At 32.5% G+C, this 21,605-nt stretch overlaps 1 protein-coding gene across 1 annotated transcript; it reads right to left on the reverse strand.

Moving 5' to 3' along the window:
- Positions 1-1,726: 1,726 nt before the first annotated feature.
- On the reverse strand, positions 1,727-17,914 carry LOC117107547 (calcium-binding mitochondrial carrier protein SCaMC-1-like). The gene is made up of 9 exons (XM_033249251.1): positions 17,565-17,914; positions 16,448-16,662; positions 13,359-13,470; positions 10,325-10,483; positions 9,902-10,054; positions 8,297-8,404; positions 7,639-7,806; positions 6,032-6,179; positions 1,727-5,355 (listed from the first exon to the last, which is right to left on the reverse strand). The coding sequence occupies exons 1-9, from the start codon at positions 17,760-17,762 to the stop codon at positions 5,180-5,182; spliced, it is 1,437 nt and encodes a 478-aa protein (XP_033105142.1). The 5' UTR covers positions 17,763-17,914; the 3' UTR covers positions 1,727-5,179.
- Positions 17,915-21,605: the final 3,691 nt, after the last annotated feature.

Raw genomic sequence — 21,605 nt, forward strand, 5'->3', positions numbered from 1 at the left:
TTATACTATATCCTATACGTTTATAGGCATGTTAGTATTTTTCTGAATCTTATGTGTTATACAAAAATCCACGACAGGTTATTGTTAGTATATAATTATACCAAATATACATAAAGGAATATATACTTGCATGCCTATCATCTTTCAAAAACATTGTTTGACATGGTAGGTAAATAATTTAGTGCTCAAAATACTCGAAAGCTAATACCCTAGCATTCGAATCCTGCCAGACACTTTTTTACATACAACTAAAATAAAGAAATTTTTCGTTGATGAATTAAAGGTTGATACGATAATTACACTGTCTCTTATACACATCTAGATGTGTATAAGAGACAGGTATGTGTGTATGTGCGTATGTATGTATGTATGTATGTATATATATTGTAAATGTTAAAAAAGAGCAATCCAAGAGTTCAAAACAAAAATGCCCAAACCGGAATTCAAAATCGGAATCTTCTGCATTCTAGGCAGATGCCTTAACCAACTGAACCATTGAGGCTTTCGTTTGAATTTTGAATTAGATTGCAGGTAAATAATTTTACACGCTTTGGTTTGCCGATACAACATTCAATGCACACACATGAAGCACATATCAATGTGATACATATATGTACTGTATACCAAATATATACAGTATTTATATGTCTAATATATATTTATATATTATTATTTACCGTAAATGCTCGAATAAGTGCCACTTATAAAATCTTTGGAGGCTTCAGTGCGGCGCTTATTCAAGAGCGGCATTTATTCGAGAGCGGCACTTATTCCTGTAGTTCAGAATAGACCTGTCATAGGTTTACGTCATCGTAAATAGATGTTTATAGAGAAATGTTTGTGTCTTCATTCTGTTATTTATTAATTTTAACACTGTATACATTGCATTTAAAACCCTGTTTCTCAAAGTGTTCCATTACACACAGGGTAATATGAACTCTCGATTAAGCGCCGCGGCGCTTAGCTAAAAACAATCAGGCTTGGTGCGACGCTTACTTGAGAGCGGCGCTTACTCGAACATTTACAGTAGGCTTCTGTTAATAGGAGAGGAAATCATTTCCCCATTTCAATTGCCAAATGGAAGCTTATAACTTACTGAAATATGAAAGCCAACAATTCAAATATTTTATTTTTACAGTTAACAGTATACATTTAAAGAATGACCATCTCTAACATTTGTTCATTTTCCTTTTTAGTATATAAAATAACTCCTTTAAAACAATTTTTTTTAAATTGTGTAACATGGTATCCAGTCCACATTGAGAATTGTGCTGCTAACCAGATCATTACCAACAAAGCATTGTCAACTTGATAAGTACTGTAGACCTTTTGCAAATATTTTTACAATTAATAGCAAAAGGTGAGTGGTGTCGACCTTCTGCTCAAATCATAAAAAAGTCTACACATATGGTAACTAGGTTAACTATAAGCAAACTGCTGTACCACCGAGAGAGTAAGCATTTTACCAAGAAGTTCCAAGTCTAAACAACAAACAGTCTCAGAAAGAAACAGTCTTACAGTATAAATTCGATTAAAACAAATGAACAGCAAAGCTTTGGAATATTTAAATACCAGGAATTTTTAGCTAAATCCATTAACAGCACAAGATCTACAAGGTTACAAGTGATTGATTACAAAAATGAAAGCTGAAGCTAAATTGTAAGTTTCAAAATTAAAGAGAAGAGTTTATCAAATTTCACAAATAAAAAATAGATTTTTGCAGGAGTTACATCATGTATCTTTTTAATGAATTTGTGATTAGTTTTCGTTTATTGTAATTATAACACACATGTATATATGGAATATAGTACTACCAGTATGGACTATATCTGTTAGTGCAGGGGAGTCGTTCTTCTGGATTTACAGTGATTTATTTCACTGAATAAAACAGGCCCATCACGTACAGCTGTGTACTTTAGCCACTAGCAAATAACAGAATAACTATTGTCCCATTTGTTTATTAAATATGTAACACCTAGACCTAATTCCAAATAATATTAATATCAATATTTCTTTGTAATTTATAACTGTTAGCTTAATTAGTGTTCATTGTAAAAGTTTGTGACCATGCTTATAATTGAAAACAATTACTGACATGTGTTCTGAGCATTATACAACATTTTCTACTCCATTATATAAATTATAGTTGACCATATGGCATGTACATCATATGGTGCAATACTATTACAATATGCATTGATTTACAAAAGTGAATTGGATATTATTATGGCAACCATAAATAAATAAAGCATTGAAATGAACATAAATTATTCTCTGTTATTTCATACTCTACCTAAATAAATTATACTCGGTCTTCACAAGGCACTTGCTTTATAATTTACTTTAAATAGCAGTAACACAGTATTAACATTATCTGTACATTAGAAAAGGAAAACACCGCCCCCTATCAAGCATTTCATCATAATATATATGATAGAGGGCAGTATTTACCCATTCTATAGCTGGCAATACTGTAGCTAGTGAGTCTTAGTTGGCAACAGTATATGACATGTTTTTTTTTCCATTTCTCGTGTCAATATTCAATAGTATAAACTTGATACAATACATCAAATATAATATTGCCTGATATCAGGCACTACCATCTAAGCAATATAAATACACAATAAAGAAATTATCAACTTTACAAATGTACTGATTAGAAAAATAAAGTAGTTATCCAAACTAAAAAACATAATAATTTATCAACATTAATAACTGTTATACTTTCCTCTCCTTTTTCCAATATTGCTTAAGCTTACAAGATTAAATTGTCATATAACAACATTACTGTATAATGTTTCCAAAGAAAGAAAACAGCATTTAAATAATATATGAGAAACTTGTTTGAGGTATGCAACATATAATAATACCACCAGATACCCCTTCCCTCCTTTTTGTAAAACAACTAATGTTACTGCATAAATGCTGGATCAAAAGCTCTGTCTAGATAATCAAATTTTCTTTGACAAAAAATGTTGTATTCATATAGTCATGATGTGCCTATATATGGTCATGGTGTGATCACCATATGCACCTGGCACAGCATAAGATTCCTGTCCATAAACAAAATTGGAGCATTAATTAATTTGCTAGTAATAAACATAATAAATAAATATTAGTTATTACTTTGAGCATTCAACTAAAGATAAAATATATTTGAATATTTTTTTATACTTTTTATACACATTCCATCAGCTGCTATTTCTATCAGAGATTCTTAATGGTTATAAGTATTCTACAAAATGCTTTAGACAGTAATGAGCATTCAATTTTATGTGATTCTAGGATGCATTTACTGTCTTGCTTTCTCAAGACAACATGGGTTTAAATTAAGCTTTGAAAAAAAAAAGAGAAGACAAGAACAGAATTGTTTGCAGTCGAAAACGTCCGTGTTCCGCCATTATGTCCGAGGTCATTGTCTTCACAAATCGGAACCTCCTTTAAAGAACATCAAAACCTCATTTAACCATTTGACTAAGTCTTACAGACACGTCAATTGTCAAAAGATTTGCAATTCACAATTGTAATGATTTGGAATGTGGAAAGGTTAAAAAAGAAAGATGGAAAGACACAAACTGGAATTCGTAAAGTTTTGTTGACAATAAAAACAAAATTTAACTTACTTAAAAAAAATACTTCCAAAACCAACAATTAGAATCCATTAAGGTAAGCCATCATGGAAAATTTACACTATGTATAATACACAGAGCATTTGTATTTTTTAACTATTTCATTTTGTATAAATTTCACTAATTGCAAATCAAGTAACGCTTTAAAACAACTCAACACAACTTGAAGTGTGCATAGCAATACAGTACTTTGCATTAAATCAACTATTATTTAAATCTCTTCTTTGTAACTATTGGCCATATACAATAACTTTCAATTCTTTCCTCTCTCATAAGGTAGGAAACAGTAAAAAAAAAAATATCAATATTCTTAATGTTTAGAAAACACCTAGATACTACTGCATACATATAGCGGTGCAAAGCTCCCAAAGTGATTGCTTAAAAATTATGATTTTTAATTGATAGTGCCCTAGTACTTGGTACATATTTCCAATAAAACACACCAATGCATCCCCAGTGCAAGATTTCACCATCTACTGCAATTGGCCAGTTTAAAAGACATGCAGATAAATTCAAAATTTCCATAACCATATCAAAACATCTTCAAAATGTAAGCATTCCTTAACTATTTCAAGATACTCTTCTCATTAAAAATACCAGATAACTCATGAGAATTTCCATGTTTCCTGTAATCAAATTTTACTAGAATATATTAAAGGGAATGTTGTATCCGATGAACAGTATCTCTGGTATTGTTTTAACCATATATACATGTTTTACAATTCAGCCACGTAAAAGGAATGGAAAGTATTTTGAAGATGCACTAACACCAACCAGAACTCACAAATTGAGCCTACTTTACCTGCTACTTTCTTCTATATGAAAGCCAAGGCAGTGATGATTAAGGACATTTTTTTAATGAATTTTTGCCTGGATTTTTGGAAATAGAACCTTTTTTCTCCTTCATTCTTTCTTCCCAAAAATGTGCATCATATACACAGAGGTATAACTAGGCCTTGGACAGGCATACTGACACAGATTCAATCAAATTCTGCCAAATTTTGAGTTTTTGGCTTATAAACATAATTTAAAGAGACTGTGGCAGTCTAAAAATTAGGATGAGAAGGGGGAACGAGCAAAATATTTGAAAGGGGAGGGGGACAGGTTTGGCCTTTTGTAGTATGGGTGGTGTTTGTAAGAAAACAAATTTATAGAATATGATTAATTTCTTGCAACAAGAAGTTGCTTTCTAGTATAAACTTGGGATTTACTCCCACATACAACTTGGAAAGGGGAGGGGTAAAATTACTTTAAATGGAACAGTATGCAAATTAGTCAAACTGTGCACCAAATAAGCAAACATTTAGATACCTGAGCAAGTGCCTTGATCACATTGGAGTTGTGAAACTAACTAATCTTATATTAAAGATTAGTTTTTGTTCTCAGATTGACATTCAACAGACCCGACTGTGGCCTCCAGCTTCCAGACAACAGATTCAATTCAGTACTCTACCGAAATGCTATGCTGCTGTTTTCTTTCTCTTCAAAAAGCAGATAACTGTCCCGCAGGTGTTTACCATAGTTTCGACGGACTGTAATAATTCAAAAATCTAGGTATGTCCCATACCAAGCAAGATCTTTGTTTTCTCGTACACAACATAGCCTATGCTAACTGCCGGTATTACTTTCATGAAGTTTGGAGTCAGTCCTCGGTACAGGCCACGCACACCTTCTTGCGTGTAGATGGTCTTGAACAGAGAAACCATGGAGGTGTTGGCAGTAGTTGCTGAAAGCAAAGAAAAAAAAATTAATTTTTAAAACTAATTTGAAAACTTTTTTGTTTACAAAATCGCTTTAATTGGGTTAATTGTTCACTGCGCCTTTGATAATGTTTTTTTAATTGGCGCGTTATAAATTTCTGCATATTATTATTATTATTTATAATTCAGCACAGTTGAAAGGTATACAACGGGATCAGTATACAACTGTATCAACCTGTGTTAGGTACTGTCGCTAATTGTTAAATTGAGTAATTAGTATAAGAATGTGGCAATATTGAGTAGTTTTAGGCCATAATACTGTTACTCTTGACTTTGGTAATAGTAAATGGATTCCAGTAAATGACCCATCATTTTAAAGCTTACAATATGGAGAATTTAAATATATTAAAAAGTCAATTTTCATTTTTTGGTCACTGGTGCTGATTTTGGGATGGCAATCTTCATAACACCCCAGCATATATATTACTAGCATTCCAACCAACATTATTCAACATCAACTATGTGCATTTCAGTGGAAACTTCCAAGAAGTAATGCATTTTCATGTTACCGAGCATCACTCGCTGCGCATTTCACTTGTGTCCTTGGGCAAAGCACTTTATCTGCATTGCATCTCTCCACCCAGGAGTATAAAGTGGGTATCTGGTAGGGTTAAATGCCAATTCAGAAATTGCATATAGTACCTTGAGCCTGTAACCTTGTTCTGACCAATGCCAGTGGGTAACTGGCCAACTGACCGCAAGTACTGGACAAGGTACCACAACCTAGCAGCACCCACACACTAGGGGCAGCATGCTGATCATGTCGACTAATCCATGCCATCTTCACTGTCTAATAAAATATGATGATAATAATTTAGTTTATAAGTCATCAAGATGATTTTATCTGCAACATATTTTATATATTTTATTTATTTATTTTATTCAAATTCACACTGAACACAATAATAAAAAGAAAATTCCAGTATATTTTAAATTTTAGGAGAAAAAAAGTAGTGAAAACAGAACAAATTACATGTGGCAGTGACAAGGGGAAACTGTCGAATGTCGGACAAAAAAGTTTGGAGTTATTAACATCTTGTAAAAATATGAATTCTAAACTTTACAATAGTGAAAAAATCAAACTTATCAGATAAGTATACAAGAAGTTATGATTGTTTTAATATCAAAATTTGTATCCTGTTTGTGAAAGCGCAAGCGAGAAAAAGGAGGATAAACATCGTCTTCTTTTAATTTTTCACTACTTTTGCCAAGTCTCATGAAGATGCGATATCAATAATAAATTAAGTAACATGATTAGTTTCCATGAAATCTGCGCAAAATTTGTAAACTTCAACACACAGAAAGACGATTTTTTGTTTTGTATGGTAAACTCAATAGTTCAACATAATTCATTCAAAAAACAAATTCAATAAATATTTAAGCTATACTTGCTGTTATATTTAAATTTAAATTATTATTAAACCGAACTTGTATGAAAATAAAGCGGGAAGCATTCATGCTCGCCTACAGCATGCGCAATGAGTAAATAAAATGACAAAATAATCAAATCAACCAATCAGCGGGCCGTTCTCACAGTCGTCAAGGAGAACTTGGGTTTGTATGTTTACATAAAAAGAACCTGATTTTAATTGGTGAAAATAAAGGTTATCATTATAAAGGATTGACCAACCATAGTCGAGCTTATAAAATTAGTTCTATAACGGTAGTAAACACGACATGACTGGCTTTAAAACGTGTTCGGTAATAAACAATGATTTCGCAAGTATTTTATAGGATAATAAAATGTAATTTTTCATACTTCCGTGTTATAGCGACTCTCTAAAATCATAATTTTTGGCAGTTTAAGGTAAGTAATAAAAAAACTGTTGAGTGTTGTTGAATCTGATTATTTACTATTTAAACTACATGATACTGCTGAAAACTCGATTTGTGAAAATATTGACGTTTACTATTTTTGTGGTGTATATTTCAAAATGGCCAACGCGACTTCCGACTTTTTCCTCTTGTCCCCGCCACATATGTATACTTTTCATTTCATTGTCTTGTTACAGTGACATAAATATTTCAACTGCTTTTATTTTATTTTATTTTTTTTTTTTTATTTATTTATTTATTTATTTTTTATTCTAGTCAAAGTGGTGACTAGAATAAGATCGTCTATCTGGTAAAGCTGGCTTATATTCACCAGTTTAAGACAGTATTATAGCAATTCGTTCCAAGGAATTACGGTATTATAAATTGTTTATTCCAAGGAATTATTATAAATTGTTTATTATCCAGAACCTTACCTCATATATTGCCAAATCGATACCCGCATATGGTATAATTCCTAATATGTTTGGTACATAACCCCGGTAAAAGCTGAGAAACCCTTCATTGCGCAAAACCTTTCGAGCACAGTCTAAGATACCATTATATTGCCCTGTCTTCCGTATTGCTAACCTTGTTTTCAATACCTGCAGAGATGAGTATATTTTGAAAAAAGTTGAATTAATAATATGTAACACACAAAAAACAATTTAGTTTAGACAAAAAATAGGTAGAGATGAGAAGAAAGCATGGCTAGTGCCACTTTCTCTATAACCAGGTTATCTTGCCAAATTCTTGGTTGACATGGGACCATAGTAAAAAATAATCTCAAATTTTGCTTCAAATATAAGGTAGCTCATTAGACATAATATACACAGTGGCATATCTACAAATATTGGAATGGGGTGGGGATTAAGCGATGGGGACTTAGTTGGGAAAAGTTGAAATGAGATGATAATTACTTCAGAGTGTAACTTATTTGCAAAGCAAACTTTTAGTGGGGGAGGACCCTCCCCCTCCCTAGTAGATGTACATAACACTGACAATGTAATACATCACACCTAATATGAATTGTATGGACAATTGTGGGCCCTGTGAGTATGTAACCTCTGTCACAGATTGTATGCAAGTACCTACCTCCATTGGGTAAATTATAGTTTGAGCAGTAGCACCAGCTAACGACCCTGCGATGAACCGTTGATGTATCTGAATTTCTGTGCCTTCTTCATGAAGCAAATGTTTATACTTCAAAGAAAGTGAAAATATTTTGAATTATCAAAGTGTAGAAAATATTTTGAATTATCAAAGTGTAATTCAATAATGATTAACGATAACAAATACCGAGTCCTAATGATTTCATCAAATGAATTGATTAGATGTATAGAATACCCTGGCATTTAAGTGTCCCTGGTTCTCTGGCAAAGCGGAGAGACCTTAGTATCATGATACAAAACCCACATACTATTACCACTAAATTATTTATAAATAATTTGGTTCAACCTTTTTAAACCAGAGTTTACCAAATTATTTCTCAGATATGAATAGTCACTGTAATCTGTAGGATTACAGCAAACCATAGAATTATTATATTATTTTGCACAGTACTGTCTTTCCCCTCCCTTATCCCCATTTTCCCCAAGAAATCTTGTGACTATTTGATCTGTCTTTTATCTTTGAATGCCATTCTCCAATAAAATACAAGGAATCCCTCAACAATCAGTTTTAAAAAGCTTAAAACCCACTTTACCCCTCTGGGTGTATAACTCAAATTTTTTTTAATTTTTTTTTCATATCTATTTTAATTAATGTAGTTTGTTTCTTTTTTCTTTTTAGAACATTGTATCCTTAGGTAAATGGTACTTTATACATTCCTATGATCATCTGTATATTACTGTAGGCAGTACTAAAATTAACCCACTTCCAAGTGAATGCTGATAATTTCCTTCTTGGTATACCTAAATGTGATTCATATGTATCACATGACTTAATCTAATCAACATACAACAACCAATAATCTACCCCTTCCATCGTTTCAAAATGTCCCTCAACTTCACATGGAATTTATTACATCCTCTTGAATAAACATCAGGTAAGACTGATACTTATAAAATACAGCCTCATACTTGGTCAACTGGTAAAAATTCTAAACTTTCCTTTGATAGCAACAATAAAAGGCACAAACATTTAAGCAAAACATGAAAGGTATCAAACAATGATTATCATGGTTCATTATTTGCAGTTAAAGTTTTAATCAATGAGGGATCACAGATCACAGACGATTGTTGTCAACGCTTTGCACCTTATTCAACAGTATTTTGGCAGGGTTCGGGGAACATTTTAACCACTCAAAAATCTTTCTTTAAATTAATACATTTCTTCCAAGGTCTATAAACTTGCAAACATATAATTCCAGAATTCGTCCAGAACACATTATTTTAATTTTCAAAAATGTTTATGTCTGATTGTCCCAAGTGAAGATCTATAGTCCAAGTTGGAAGGATTGGGGTCTTCCCTTCCCTATTACGGGGCTCCAGGGGGCGTAACACACCTTTTGCTAACCATGGAACCACTACTGTCACCAACAACAATGCATACAAACACGGACATCTTATACACAACTAGTACTAAAATACATTCTATGACCTACTTTCACTAGCAACCCTACAAAAAATTGTGGGAAACTTAGTTTGGGTCGCAACCGAGTTTGACGACATGGCTATAAAATAAAAAACGTAACCTTACCCTTTCATATGCATAAAATTTCAATGCTGTCTCTGGCGCTATTTTTAGAACATTTATTCCGTTTCCTCTCCAAAAGGACAGCATTCCACCCTCTTGGTACATGTGTTTAAACCCTGATACAAGACTTATGTTCTGTTTCTTGGAACCTATAACCTGTAAGACAATTATATATATATTTACTATTAACATTACAAAAAATCATCAGCTTGAGAATGGGGTAGAAAATCTTATAGTCTACAAAATACAGTATTACTGACAAACTGAGCTACCTTCCTATGAGCCTACTTTGCATAAACAAACTGCTGTACAGTACTCAGTCAATAATATTGAGAGTGTTTAACATAAAACTTTATTAATATCAACATCTTATTCATAATTATGTTATAATCATCATCCAGATGAGTATATATACAGCATACTGACCTGGAGTATAACCTTTAACCTATCGAGTGGAGCCGTAAAGGTTCTTGACACACCGCCTGCGACGCCCCCTGCGACAAGTTGCCGCCACCACATTCCCGTTTTAATCTCTTCTTCTGTGAATTCATCTGGAATCATTACATCTTCACCAATATCCAAAAACTGCAAGAAAACAGAAAATTTAAAATCACATTACATAAGCTGTCATTCTATATTTTAACATCCTGGATAAATCTGTAATTTTTATTTCTACGTACTTCCTATGAACAGCACTGGTGAATAAATAGTATTGAATGTAGATAACAAAGTGTAAAGTGAAGGGGAAAATCTATTAAGGAGAAACGAAAAAACATGCCTCCATCCCACTCCCCCCTTTCCCACCAGGCGTTCATTCACTGAATATTTTATGTGCTAATTTTTTTTTAAATCACTCTACATAATACCTCATCCATTCGTACTTCCTTGAAAATCACTTCATTAGGTACTAACACCTAACTCTACGGATTGTGAATTTTTGCTAGCAGTTTGGTTTTTTGGTTGACTTTACTATCCAGCTATTGTTTGATGTTATTAGCATACCACCATTATCAAATATCCTTCACTCACTTGACAATCTTAGCATACACAGCCAGCAAGATGAACAAGATTTAAAAAATAAATTTGTTTTATTTTTGGCACTGTAGTATTATTGTATTAAAAATAAATACACTTCCATAAATTTTATAAAATTTACTGTACATTTAGTACCCAAGATCAAATGTGTGAATGATGATTAATCCCCAAGATCAAATGTGTGAATGATGATTAATCCCCAAGATAAAATGTGTGAATGATGATAATCAAGTAATATTTCAACTTATTCAGTTGTATAAATAACACTTCTTAAATTACTACTGTATCAATAATTTCGTTATGCTTAAAATCTGATTAAATCTCTATAAATTGTGATTATTTTACAGTAACTATTATCACTTGCAGACTAGAATACTAATACGCTTTCACAATTCAGCATTAAAAGACCAAACAAATATTAATGTTGTGATTGGATTTGTACTTCTACAATATATATCATCTGAAGGTAAGTGTCATTCTCAGAAATTACTGGCGTTTTGCTGAGGTCAGGTGTCAGCTAGTTTCATCTCTCCACATTTAAATCAATAGCCAAGGATTTTCACTCATGTTTCAGGTAGTGCTAATGGATAGAATATTGATTTCCACTGGAAGTTATGGTAATTTTAATTACTGTACCTTACTAACATACGGCCACAATCTGCTAACTAAAATTTTCAAATATAGTTTATTATAGTTTTGAGATGTCAACATATGTAATACATGTACAATGTATACTTATTCTAAAATTTTTTTTGTTATTAGTAAAGTTACTTTTAATAAGTGTAGATTTTATTACTTATGTATCTCTGAATCACATTGGAAACCAGTACGTTATATTGAAAGGTACAGTATTTCAGAATATAAATAAGAATAAATATAACAAAGGATTGACTAAAGTGAACAAACTTACTTCCTCTCATTGGTTGAAATTTATAACTACATTTTACTGTATAGTAATAGTATAAAACATGAATAACAGTAGGGTATGACTTGGTGGTAAGGATGATTGCCTACAAATCCCATAGCCTGGTTGTAAAACTGCTGAAATTAATTTTAGCGGGAAAAAAGTAAAGGAAAATTAATTTTTGGTTTTTCTGAATCAACATACCCTATAGTGTCTCAGAAAAAAAATTCCCATGCCTAGGGCTTGGGCAATTTTTTTTACAGCACTTTGAAATTTTGGCCTAAAATACCCTATTTTAAACTATTTAAAATGGGGGTAGGGGAAATAACTTTATGTTTTTGGTCACTTTTACATATACTGTGGATATGAAATGTATCAAAAATGTGGCTATATAGTTACTCATCACTCTCATTGAAAAATTTGATCGGAATGATGACGTCATCATGATAAATTCCAAGATGNNNNTTTTTTTTTTTTTTTTGTTTTTTTTTGGGGGGGGGGGGGGGGGGGAGGGAGAGGAAGGGAGAGGCTAGTTATATGAGTATTGAGTATACAAATAATATGCTACAAAAATTAAATTTTCTGTGAGGCTTGGCCTTTCTGTGAAGAACACATGGATCATGAATTTAATTTTAGTGAACAACTTCAGATAAATGCCTGAAACCTTGTGTAATTATTGGTACATGGTAAGTGTCAGATCATCAATAGGCCTACAACTGGATACTTTGCTGTACATTAATACAATACTGAAATCTGAGCATTTAGAGTACAGTAATACTATGTCAGTAGATTTTTCACTAACCTTCTTCATTCTGAACAAGATGATCCAAAAGACCCTATTGTTGTATCAGAAGAGGCCATGACCTTCACATAATAATTAACTATTTAAATAAATGCTGAGGTGCTATAATGCACAGGAAATTTTGTATTCTCATTTGCTCAGGTTGAGACATAACCTATCGCAAGTACTACCAGTGGATTATGAGGTTCTGTCAAATATTCAACAGTTCAACCCATCAAATGGAAATTTGACAGTAATGTAAGCTACAAAACGTAAGAGTCATAAAAAGCTAGGCTTCCCCCATCCTTTCCATTTTCCTCCCTATTTTCCTGTGATCACATTTCCCATGTATTAAATCCAGGATCGGTAACTCACCTCAACAGCCAAACCATCAACCTGCTGCTCCCCTATCATGATACGTTAATGCTTCACACAAAATACATGCCACAAACACACTTAATATAATCACTCCGTTTTCTAGAATGGTTTTAAATCAGGTACTATAAACACAAATTGTACTTGACACTAATTTGCATAGTTCAAATCCAGACCCAATGCTTTATTAACAAAACAATCCCACAATACTGAAGTTCTTGGTAAAAATAAATATCAACATAATAATAAATTAATAATGAATATTTATGATCATTGGAAATCCACATTTTTTTTTTTAATTATCTAGCATTCAATAAGGTATTGGCATAAAAAAAATCAATTGCTGTTTTCAAAAATAAACTAACCGTTGCATGTTTCCAATAAAGCATGATTTCATGAAGATCCGCACTGGGGTGAAACAGCAAATAATTCCTCCATTCATTCCAATCCACTTTCAATGTTCCATCCTTATCCATACTAAAAAAAAACACATTGGATCTACTATCATGTCTTTATTCCACGAAATATGAAATGAAAATATATATTATAATTTTTACCGTCTCCAATTTCAGTACCCTCTACTATTTCAGTACCCTCTACTGTAGTATTCACTTTAATTTGATATTTACTTGTTATTATTTTATCTTATATACATAAAAAAATTAGTTCGATTTAATTATGTAAATCATTTTTCTGGCAAATAATGTAAATTTATGTCTATTAAGTATTATTCTTTAAATTAATTTGTTATATTATTTTATTTGGTATGTTACTATCAACAAAGTGGAAAGCTAAAATGCATCTTTCCACATAGCCAACACTAAAGTGTTTATTGTACATGGCAATCTTTCATTGCTGTTATTTTCTGAAAGAAGATGAGACTATTTTTATACCTTGTTTTGTGAACTTATTTTTTCAAATCTTCAGAGGGCAGAAAAAAATTAAAAATAATTTTGTCTTCTCATTTAGCAAAATGATTTTGTCAAAGCCATCTAGATGGAGGAGGAAATAAAAATAAAATTTTAATTAAACGGTGTAGTAATGAGACTGATAAATGCTTTAAATTTATGTAATTAAGGAAGAAATACAATATATCTTTTTGTTTGGAGATTTCAGGGGAGTGGAGGGCGTAATAGAAATAAATATAATTTTTTTTTAATGAAATTTCCATTTTTTGTGGCGGAGGGTGTTTTAACAACTGTCCAAAAATAAAATTTATTTCAAAATCACCACTTTTGGCATTCAAAGGGTTCACTAATCAAGATATTAAAAAAAGGGGTTTCAAACTTGACTACCTAATCTTTATCATTCTTTAATTCAGTCCTATGTGAACACTGATATTTTTCCAACAATTATTCTGCTGATTTAATTTTTTTTTTTAATTAATACTTATATACCTGTAATTGTAGTACCTTTAGAAAATGATTTTATAAGAAATAATGCAATATTAATTATAAATCTATTTTTTTATATCAATGTTAGTTATTATGCATTTAAACTTGTAAATAACAACCAAAATAGTCTGCACATGTACTAAAATTGTTCAACACAAAATGATAAAAAAACAAAAAACCATCAAATGCATGAGTGGAGATTTTGTATGTCACTGTGTATGTATTCATAATGTGTCACTTGTTGGCAGGTGTTTAAATCTAATCATAATATATTGATTTTACACTGCAGTGTCATAATTTATACATTTTAAATATTTTGTACAGAATGCAATTACTTCTTAAACAGGTTAAAATTATTTTATAATAAAATCAAAATAATATAAAATTAATGAAATAAATCATAAATCTGTCATTAAAACTGATATTTTTACGATACAATTCATCTTTTTAAACTTGAAATGTAAGCATCCTCAACTCTTCATCTTTTATTGGCTGTGGTATAGTACATGCTAATTATTATGACATGACATCAACTCATCAGAGATCCAACTACTGTACCAGTTAGAAAATATGTGAAACCCTCAACAATTCAAATAATAAATTTAATTGGTCAATTTAAAATGATCAAATAAGTTATCAGCTTTTAATGAGACAAACATCAAATAATCCAGTTTTACTGACTTCAAAACCTCTTTGTACTATGAAAATCAAATATTGATTGCCAGCAAATTTAAATTATAATGTTAAAATTTAGGATCTATGCAAAGAATACAGAAACATTCTCATTTGACTCTGGTAATTGCCACAGAAAATATTCTTTCATTCTGATATTCCAATATAAGATTTTAACTTAATATTAATGACAAGGCAATTTTAATATTTTATTCTCAACACAGACAGTAATTATTGAAAGAAATTTGCAGGGCAGCTAAACAGCTTACTCTTCTACCAATTAGCAAGCAAGGTATATGTATTCTGTGCTCCAGAATTGCTTTTACCTATTAGCAGTTCTGAATTTTGAGTGAAGCAATAATGTATGGTAATGAATACCATAATATTAAACTCTGTCTACTAAAGTCCACTTTATGATTAATTTCACTGGAAAATAATAGAGATATTAAATATGTCTTGTATAATTGATGAGACAAGATGAGGATGCAGCTTTGCAACTGTATATTTTGAATGGTATCTTTTACTGAATAACAGTCTTTGCTACCAGAACATTTGAATATTTTACTCTATATAAATATTGTATTAGAGCCAGAACAAAATATTTTTCTCTTAACAATTATTTTTTGTTTGTTTACAATACAATGCAATTTACAATATACTTTATTCGCAACTAAAAACAGTTGAATTGCACATACATAAAAATTTAAAAATTGCCTTAAAAAGTTAAAAACATCAAAACGGAGACGGTAAACAAAATTACACAAAAGAGCAAAACAGAGAATATTATCAAACTTATTATCAAAGTAATAACAATAATTATAACAATATTATTATTATTATTATTATTATTATTATTATTATTATCATTATTATATTTATACAATTTATTGTGAAAATTAGGATATTACAAAAAAAAAAGTGAACCGAGGGGAGGGGGTTGGATGTATTTGCAAGATTAATTATCTCAATGCTATGCAATTTGATAAAAAATATTCAAACAAAGATAAATAACAATAATATCATGTTTATTCCTATTTTTAACGCAAAGAGTAATGGCGATGATGATAATAATAATGTTGGTGATCAGGATAACGATAATGATTAGCGGTTCCAAATATTATACAATCAAAAGGAATTAATTTCCTGTGGGGTCCTTCTGGTAGTGAATTGGGCAGTACATCATGATTAAATCCCCTACTGTTTTCCAAAGAGTATACTGTGTTGGTTATTGAGTACATGTACATGGGCCACATAGCACATAGGATTAACAGCTTTAACGTTAGCTAAGCTGCTCTCTGCAAAAGAGTTTTATTTTTCTAAAATTTTTTTTATTTTTAAATTTCAGAGTTAGTTATTTAATAAGAACACAAAATGTGTGCGTTCTGTACCTTTTCAGCAATCTGTCGGCATCGTGCCTTGTTATGTTGACGCCTAAGTGTCTCATGCTAGTGTAGATCTCCTCCGAGTCAATGTGGCCATCCTGATTACGATCCAGGCTTGTGAATGCTAGCCTTAGATTTTTCTCATGTTCTGCCACATATTGCACAAATTCAGGAAAGTCCAACTCGCCATCTTGATTCACATCGCTTTTAGTCATAAATTTCTAGAAATGAAGGTTTGTTCATTAAACTTACAGTAGATTATACAAAATACAAAATGCTTTTAGTAACTATAAAACTAGAATACATGCATCAACCTCAGACATGCAGTAATCAAAATATGCATATAGCCATGATGAGAATACAAAGCATCAAACCAAAATAATATGTTATATGATGTACTTAAGTTGTGAAATTCTGCCTGATTTATTTAGGCTATAGTGTACAATAGCCTTGTACTGATCAACACTGAACCTATATAAATTGAATGTACGTTGTTTTCATACCAAAATTTGGTGGAAATTCCCAAAAATTTAAGGGTTAACCATTGCCTACCCGGTGAAAAGTTCACTTACAACAAGCGTCGTGTTAAAACATTTAATCAATTTCCACTCTGTTTTCATAAACGCCCCATTTGAATAAACACCCCGTTTGAATAAATGCCCCTCAAAAAGAGCCAAAAATATTTTAAGCGGCCAAGCGCTTATTCGCGCGAGTACGGTACCTTATTTATAAGTGGAACCAAACAATAGGCCTAGCTTGTTGCAAGACTTCACACACCAGTCAGTGATACTACAGAATTCCCAGTGGTGTTAAACTTCAGAAGGGGTCAGACTAGGTAGGGGCCTACGACAGGAATAGGGAGGGGAGTCATACTACTAGACTACTACTACTAGAATTGAATTGGTAGTAGTACTAGCCTAGACCTAGTCATTTTTGTTGCTGGGCTTGTTACCAAGCATAGCCAGGTCTTCTTCTTCTTATCTTATTATATATAATATAATTAATAATAATATAGTTGGCCTACCCTAGCTAGGCTAGGCCTGGTGAATATAAGGCCCAGAAAGGTAGGCACGTACAACCAATTTTTTCTAGGCCTAGGGATGTTTATATAGGGAACATTTACCTCAGCATGACCAGGCATTTGATGTATGCCCATCCTGCGCAATCCTCGAGTCAAGTCGTCAACATCAATTCGCCCATCCCCGTCTGTATCCAGTTGAGAGAAGAGCTTAGAATATCTCTCCTCTTCTTCTGGAACCATTACATGATGTGTAATTGGGGAGTAATCGTGTAGTTTAGGATCACTCTTATTAGATCCCATTTCGTATTTTTATTACACAATTATCCGACAATAACACTATAAAACGATGTATCAAAGTAAAATGTTTACTGTTTCACTACTATGCTAGGCCTGACCCGATCCGGTGTTCATGTTTCCTACACACAGAGAACAGATAGGCTAACTGCCTATACGTACGCGCACAATCAATGACATGACCTCACACAGAGTGATGATCCGTGAAACACAAATATGGAAGGCAATCGCCGCCAAAAACTTTAACAAACGAAAACGTATTTTTCAAACGAACAACGTACTTTCGAAAAATCAAGTTGATTTGATTTCATGACTAGACAACGTACTTTCACAAGCGAACAACTTTGTGAAACAAACAATGTGGGCTTTTACATTCCTTGTGTGGGTTAATTGCCTTAGCTAAGGTGAGAGCCTTTATAATCATTCTTTTAAAAATATGTCCATATGTAAGGAAATAACGTACGATTATGGCGAGTCGAATTTTCCTTTAATCGTAAATAGAGTATCTTAGTTTTGAATAGAGATATCTTAATTTTAAATAGAGATATCGCTTTTTAAAACTAATATATTTCTATTAATACAGATATCTCTATTAATAGAGATATCTTAGTTTTAAATATAGTGATATCTCTATAGAGATATCTATTAGTATCTTAGTATTTAAAATAGATATCTCTATTTAAAACTAAGATATCTCTATTTAAAACAAAGATATCTCTATTTACGATTAAATGGCAACTTGGCTTACCATATACAATCAGAGGAATTTAATAGCTGTAAAGACAAACTTACTTTCAGGATTATATTTTGTATGGAACCTGTTCTCATCAAGGGACTCAAAAAACTTTACTTGATGTTGGGTGGAGATTGTACCTATATGTTATGCCAATGATCTCAAATTAAGTAAGTGGTATTGTACACCGCATATGAACTATGCAGGGAATATTTTAAAAAGGCTTGGAAATTAAAATATGCGAATCCACAACGTCTTGCACAACATGGTACTACAGTCCCGGTATTTTCAGTTTCTTTTTCATCCTTGTAGTATGCAGTATTGTTAATTGATTGCAAAATAAAATGTTATTCCATATTCTTAAATTTTGCTTACTTAATAAACTTGCTCAATTGTTGCATATAAAGTTCGATCCGTTCTATTTCATACCCTCTTCGCATCCGCTGTTTGGTTCCTCAGACGATCTTTTGGTTATCATACACTCTTCCCAGCCGCTATTTGGTTCCTGAGATCTCTTTTTTCCCTCAGACGTCATAACGTCACTTACTCAATGTACATGTTGACTGGCTGACTGCGTGTCTAGCATTTCCAAGTGATATTTGGTAACTGCGCATGCGCATTGCTTAGTTCGGAATTCCAATTTCTTCGTAGTAAAAGCTATTGCTACTTACAGGGATTCTTAATGACTGTTTCCTCTTGATCGCAGCTACGGGAGTGGCGCGATTAATGTTCTTGTACAGAATCCAATCCAAACGTTCTATGCCTACTATTACCATGGCCGGGCCCCCAAATTTTTTGGCAGAAAATGTATAATACCGATGCAGATTTCTCTATGATCCGAGCTCCCTCGCAATTCGTATTCCCATTCATCTTACTAGTGCACCCCCCACCCCACTTTGAAAGACGTTCCGCCGGCCCTGAGTGCTACTACTGCCACCACAACTACTAATACCACCCCTCGGCCTACTATCTGAACAACATTGTAGATGAGCACAAGAGACGTTCAACACCCAAAGATATTCAGTCCCTGCATAAGCCATCATGAAGTCCATAGACGGTTGAATTATTTGTTCTCCAGCAAATCAATTACCTCATTAATGAGAAAATGAATCCTTTATCGAACCTCGTCGTCCATGTTTGATGCCATGAACTCCACTGCATAAAATAACATTCGTTTCAAAAAGTTACCGTATTCATTTGTGAAAGGATTTGTAAAAGTACGTTTGTAAATGTTCGTCAGTGGCGGACCGTGGAAGCTAGGAAAGCAGAGCATACCCGGGCTAAAACAAATTAAAAAAACATTAGTAGTATAGTTTCTCCGTTTTATTTAGCATTTCTTAGTCACAATCTTCTATATAAACCTTAATTTTCGAGTGGATTGCTACAGTTCATGGAATAGCAAAGTTTTTCAATCTAGGATAAGTCACAATCGGGCCTATCGCATCGTACTCTCTCAGCTGCTTAAAATTTCCGCATGGCTGCTTTTCAATATCAGCCAATCACGTATACCCTACAACGCTTAAATTTGCTATCGTGACAACCGTGTGGTTGCGTCAGAATAGCCAATTTAACACTAGAATGGAAACAGCGCTTTCAAGAGTATGTGCGCATGCTCTTCTTCTCACAAATCGGGACATCCACTGTCGATCGGGTATTCTATCTATAGGCCTAATCTCAATTATTAAAATTTAAGTAAGTTTTCATACATATGAACGGTATAGAAGAAATTTTGAATTATTATTATTTGAATTGAAATTTGTTAAAATACAGGAATAGGAATTTTTTAAAGAGAAGACACTACAACCATATGCAGGTATTAAAATAACATCATTTGTAATTTGACTATAGAACGCAATATGATTCTGTATATAGTAGTAGGCTTACGAACTTTTCCTACTAGCAGGCCCTATCATCAGTGGCGTAAGGGTCTTGAATGGAAGGAAGCGGCTGGGGTGGGAAGGAGGGGATAGTTGATTAAATGAAGAGGCTAACTCGCAAAATAATAAGGTGATTTAAGGTGATTTTTAATTATTTGAGCATTTGTGAGCGGTGGCGCAAATGGGGGATGGGCGAGTATGTTTTGTCGGGGCGGGCTCGCCCCTCGCACACCCTGCAATTTACCCTACGGTCCGCCACTGATGTTCAGTGTCAGTTTCATTTTTTTGTCAGCGATTGCTTTCCATACACAAACTTAGATTTGTGTGTGTGTTTTATATATGGCGTTTTCTACTAGTCAAGAGGGCGCAATTCAACACATTTTTAATATGATTTAATGTTTTGTCTACAAATCAATGAGTAGAACTAGTAAAATAAGATCATGCGGTTTTAAACTTTTACAAATGTATAAAAGGCATGATGATAATAAATACTAAGTAATACAATAAAAAAAAAACAATAGTCTTCATATTTTTCATTGTAGTTTTATTATTGTTATGATTGTAATAATTTCTTTTTTTTTTTATTGTAGGGACTAATAGTGTTATCTTTATTATGTTTTTTTTTTTGGTTTTGTTTTGTTTTGTTTTGTTTTGTTTTTGTTTTTTTGTTGTTTTTTTTGTATTGTTACTACAATATTGGTATTCATTGTCGCTGTTTATATATTATTTAAATAGTTTCTATGTTGTATTTTCAATGGACAGTAGTTGTAATATAAACATTCTTGTACAAAATTTATCATTACTTGTCCGTATAAGTTTGATTGTAGTACGCCCTCTATTACCATATACGTCACATGTGGAACAATGTCCATGAGGGATTTACTGTTCAGGTGTTTGATATACAGTAGGTAGTTTCAAATAGATTGATGACAGGGACGTATCCAGGGGAGAGCCGTGGGAGCCGCCCCCCCCCCCCCCCCCCCCCCACCTTGTACACAGTGTTAAAATTGTAAAGCTTATTCTTGAGCCAATACAAATCTTTCCTGGGATCACTCAAAATGAATACTTCTAAACATGTAAATATGCATCAGTACACGTTATATATAGGCCTACACATAGGCCTAAGCGTGATTTTAAAAAAATCTTAAATCCATAAATCTCAGGCCAGGTCTTTTAAGATAGAAATGCGATACTGTGGTTCAATTTCGTTTTTATCCTTTTGCAAGTTTCTTTAAATGT

The sequence above is a fragment of the Anneissia japonica genome, unplaced genomic scaffold, assembly GCF_011630105.1.
Source record: "Anneissia japonica isolate Jap-2015-1 unplaced genomic scaffold, ASM1163010v1 scaffold288091_len1417266_cov198, whole genome shotgun sequence".
In the NCBI taxonomy this organism is placed as follows: domain Eukaryota; kingdom Metazoa; phylum Echinodermata; class Crinoidea; order Comatulida; family Comatulidae; genus Anneissia; species Anneissia japonica.

Coding starts and splice junctions, on each gene's coding strand:
- LOC117107547 (XM_033249251.1), bottom strand. CDS start 17,762: ATGGGATCTAATAAGAGTGATCCTAAACTACACGATTACTCCCCAATT. Junction 10,484..13,358: donor TTTATTGGAAACATGCAACG/GTTAGTTTATTT, acceptor GTTTTCTTGCAG/TTTTTGGATATTGGTGAAGA. Junction 10,055..10,324: donor GGTTAAAGGTTATACTCCAG/GTCAGTATGCTG, acceptor ATTGTCTTACAG/GTTATAGGTTCCAAGAAACA.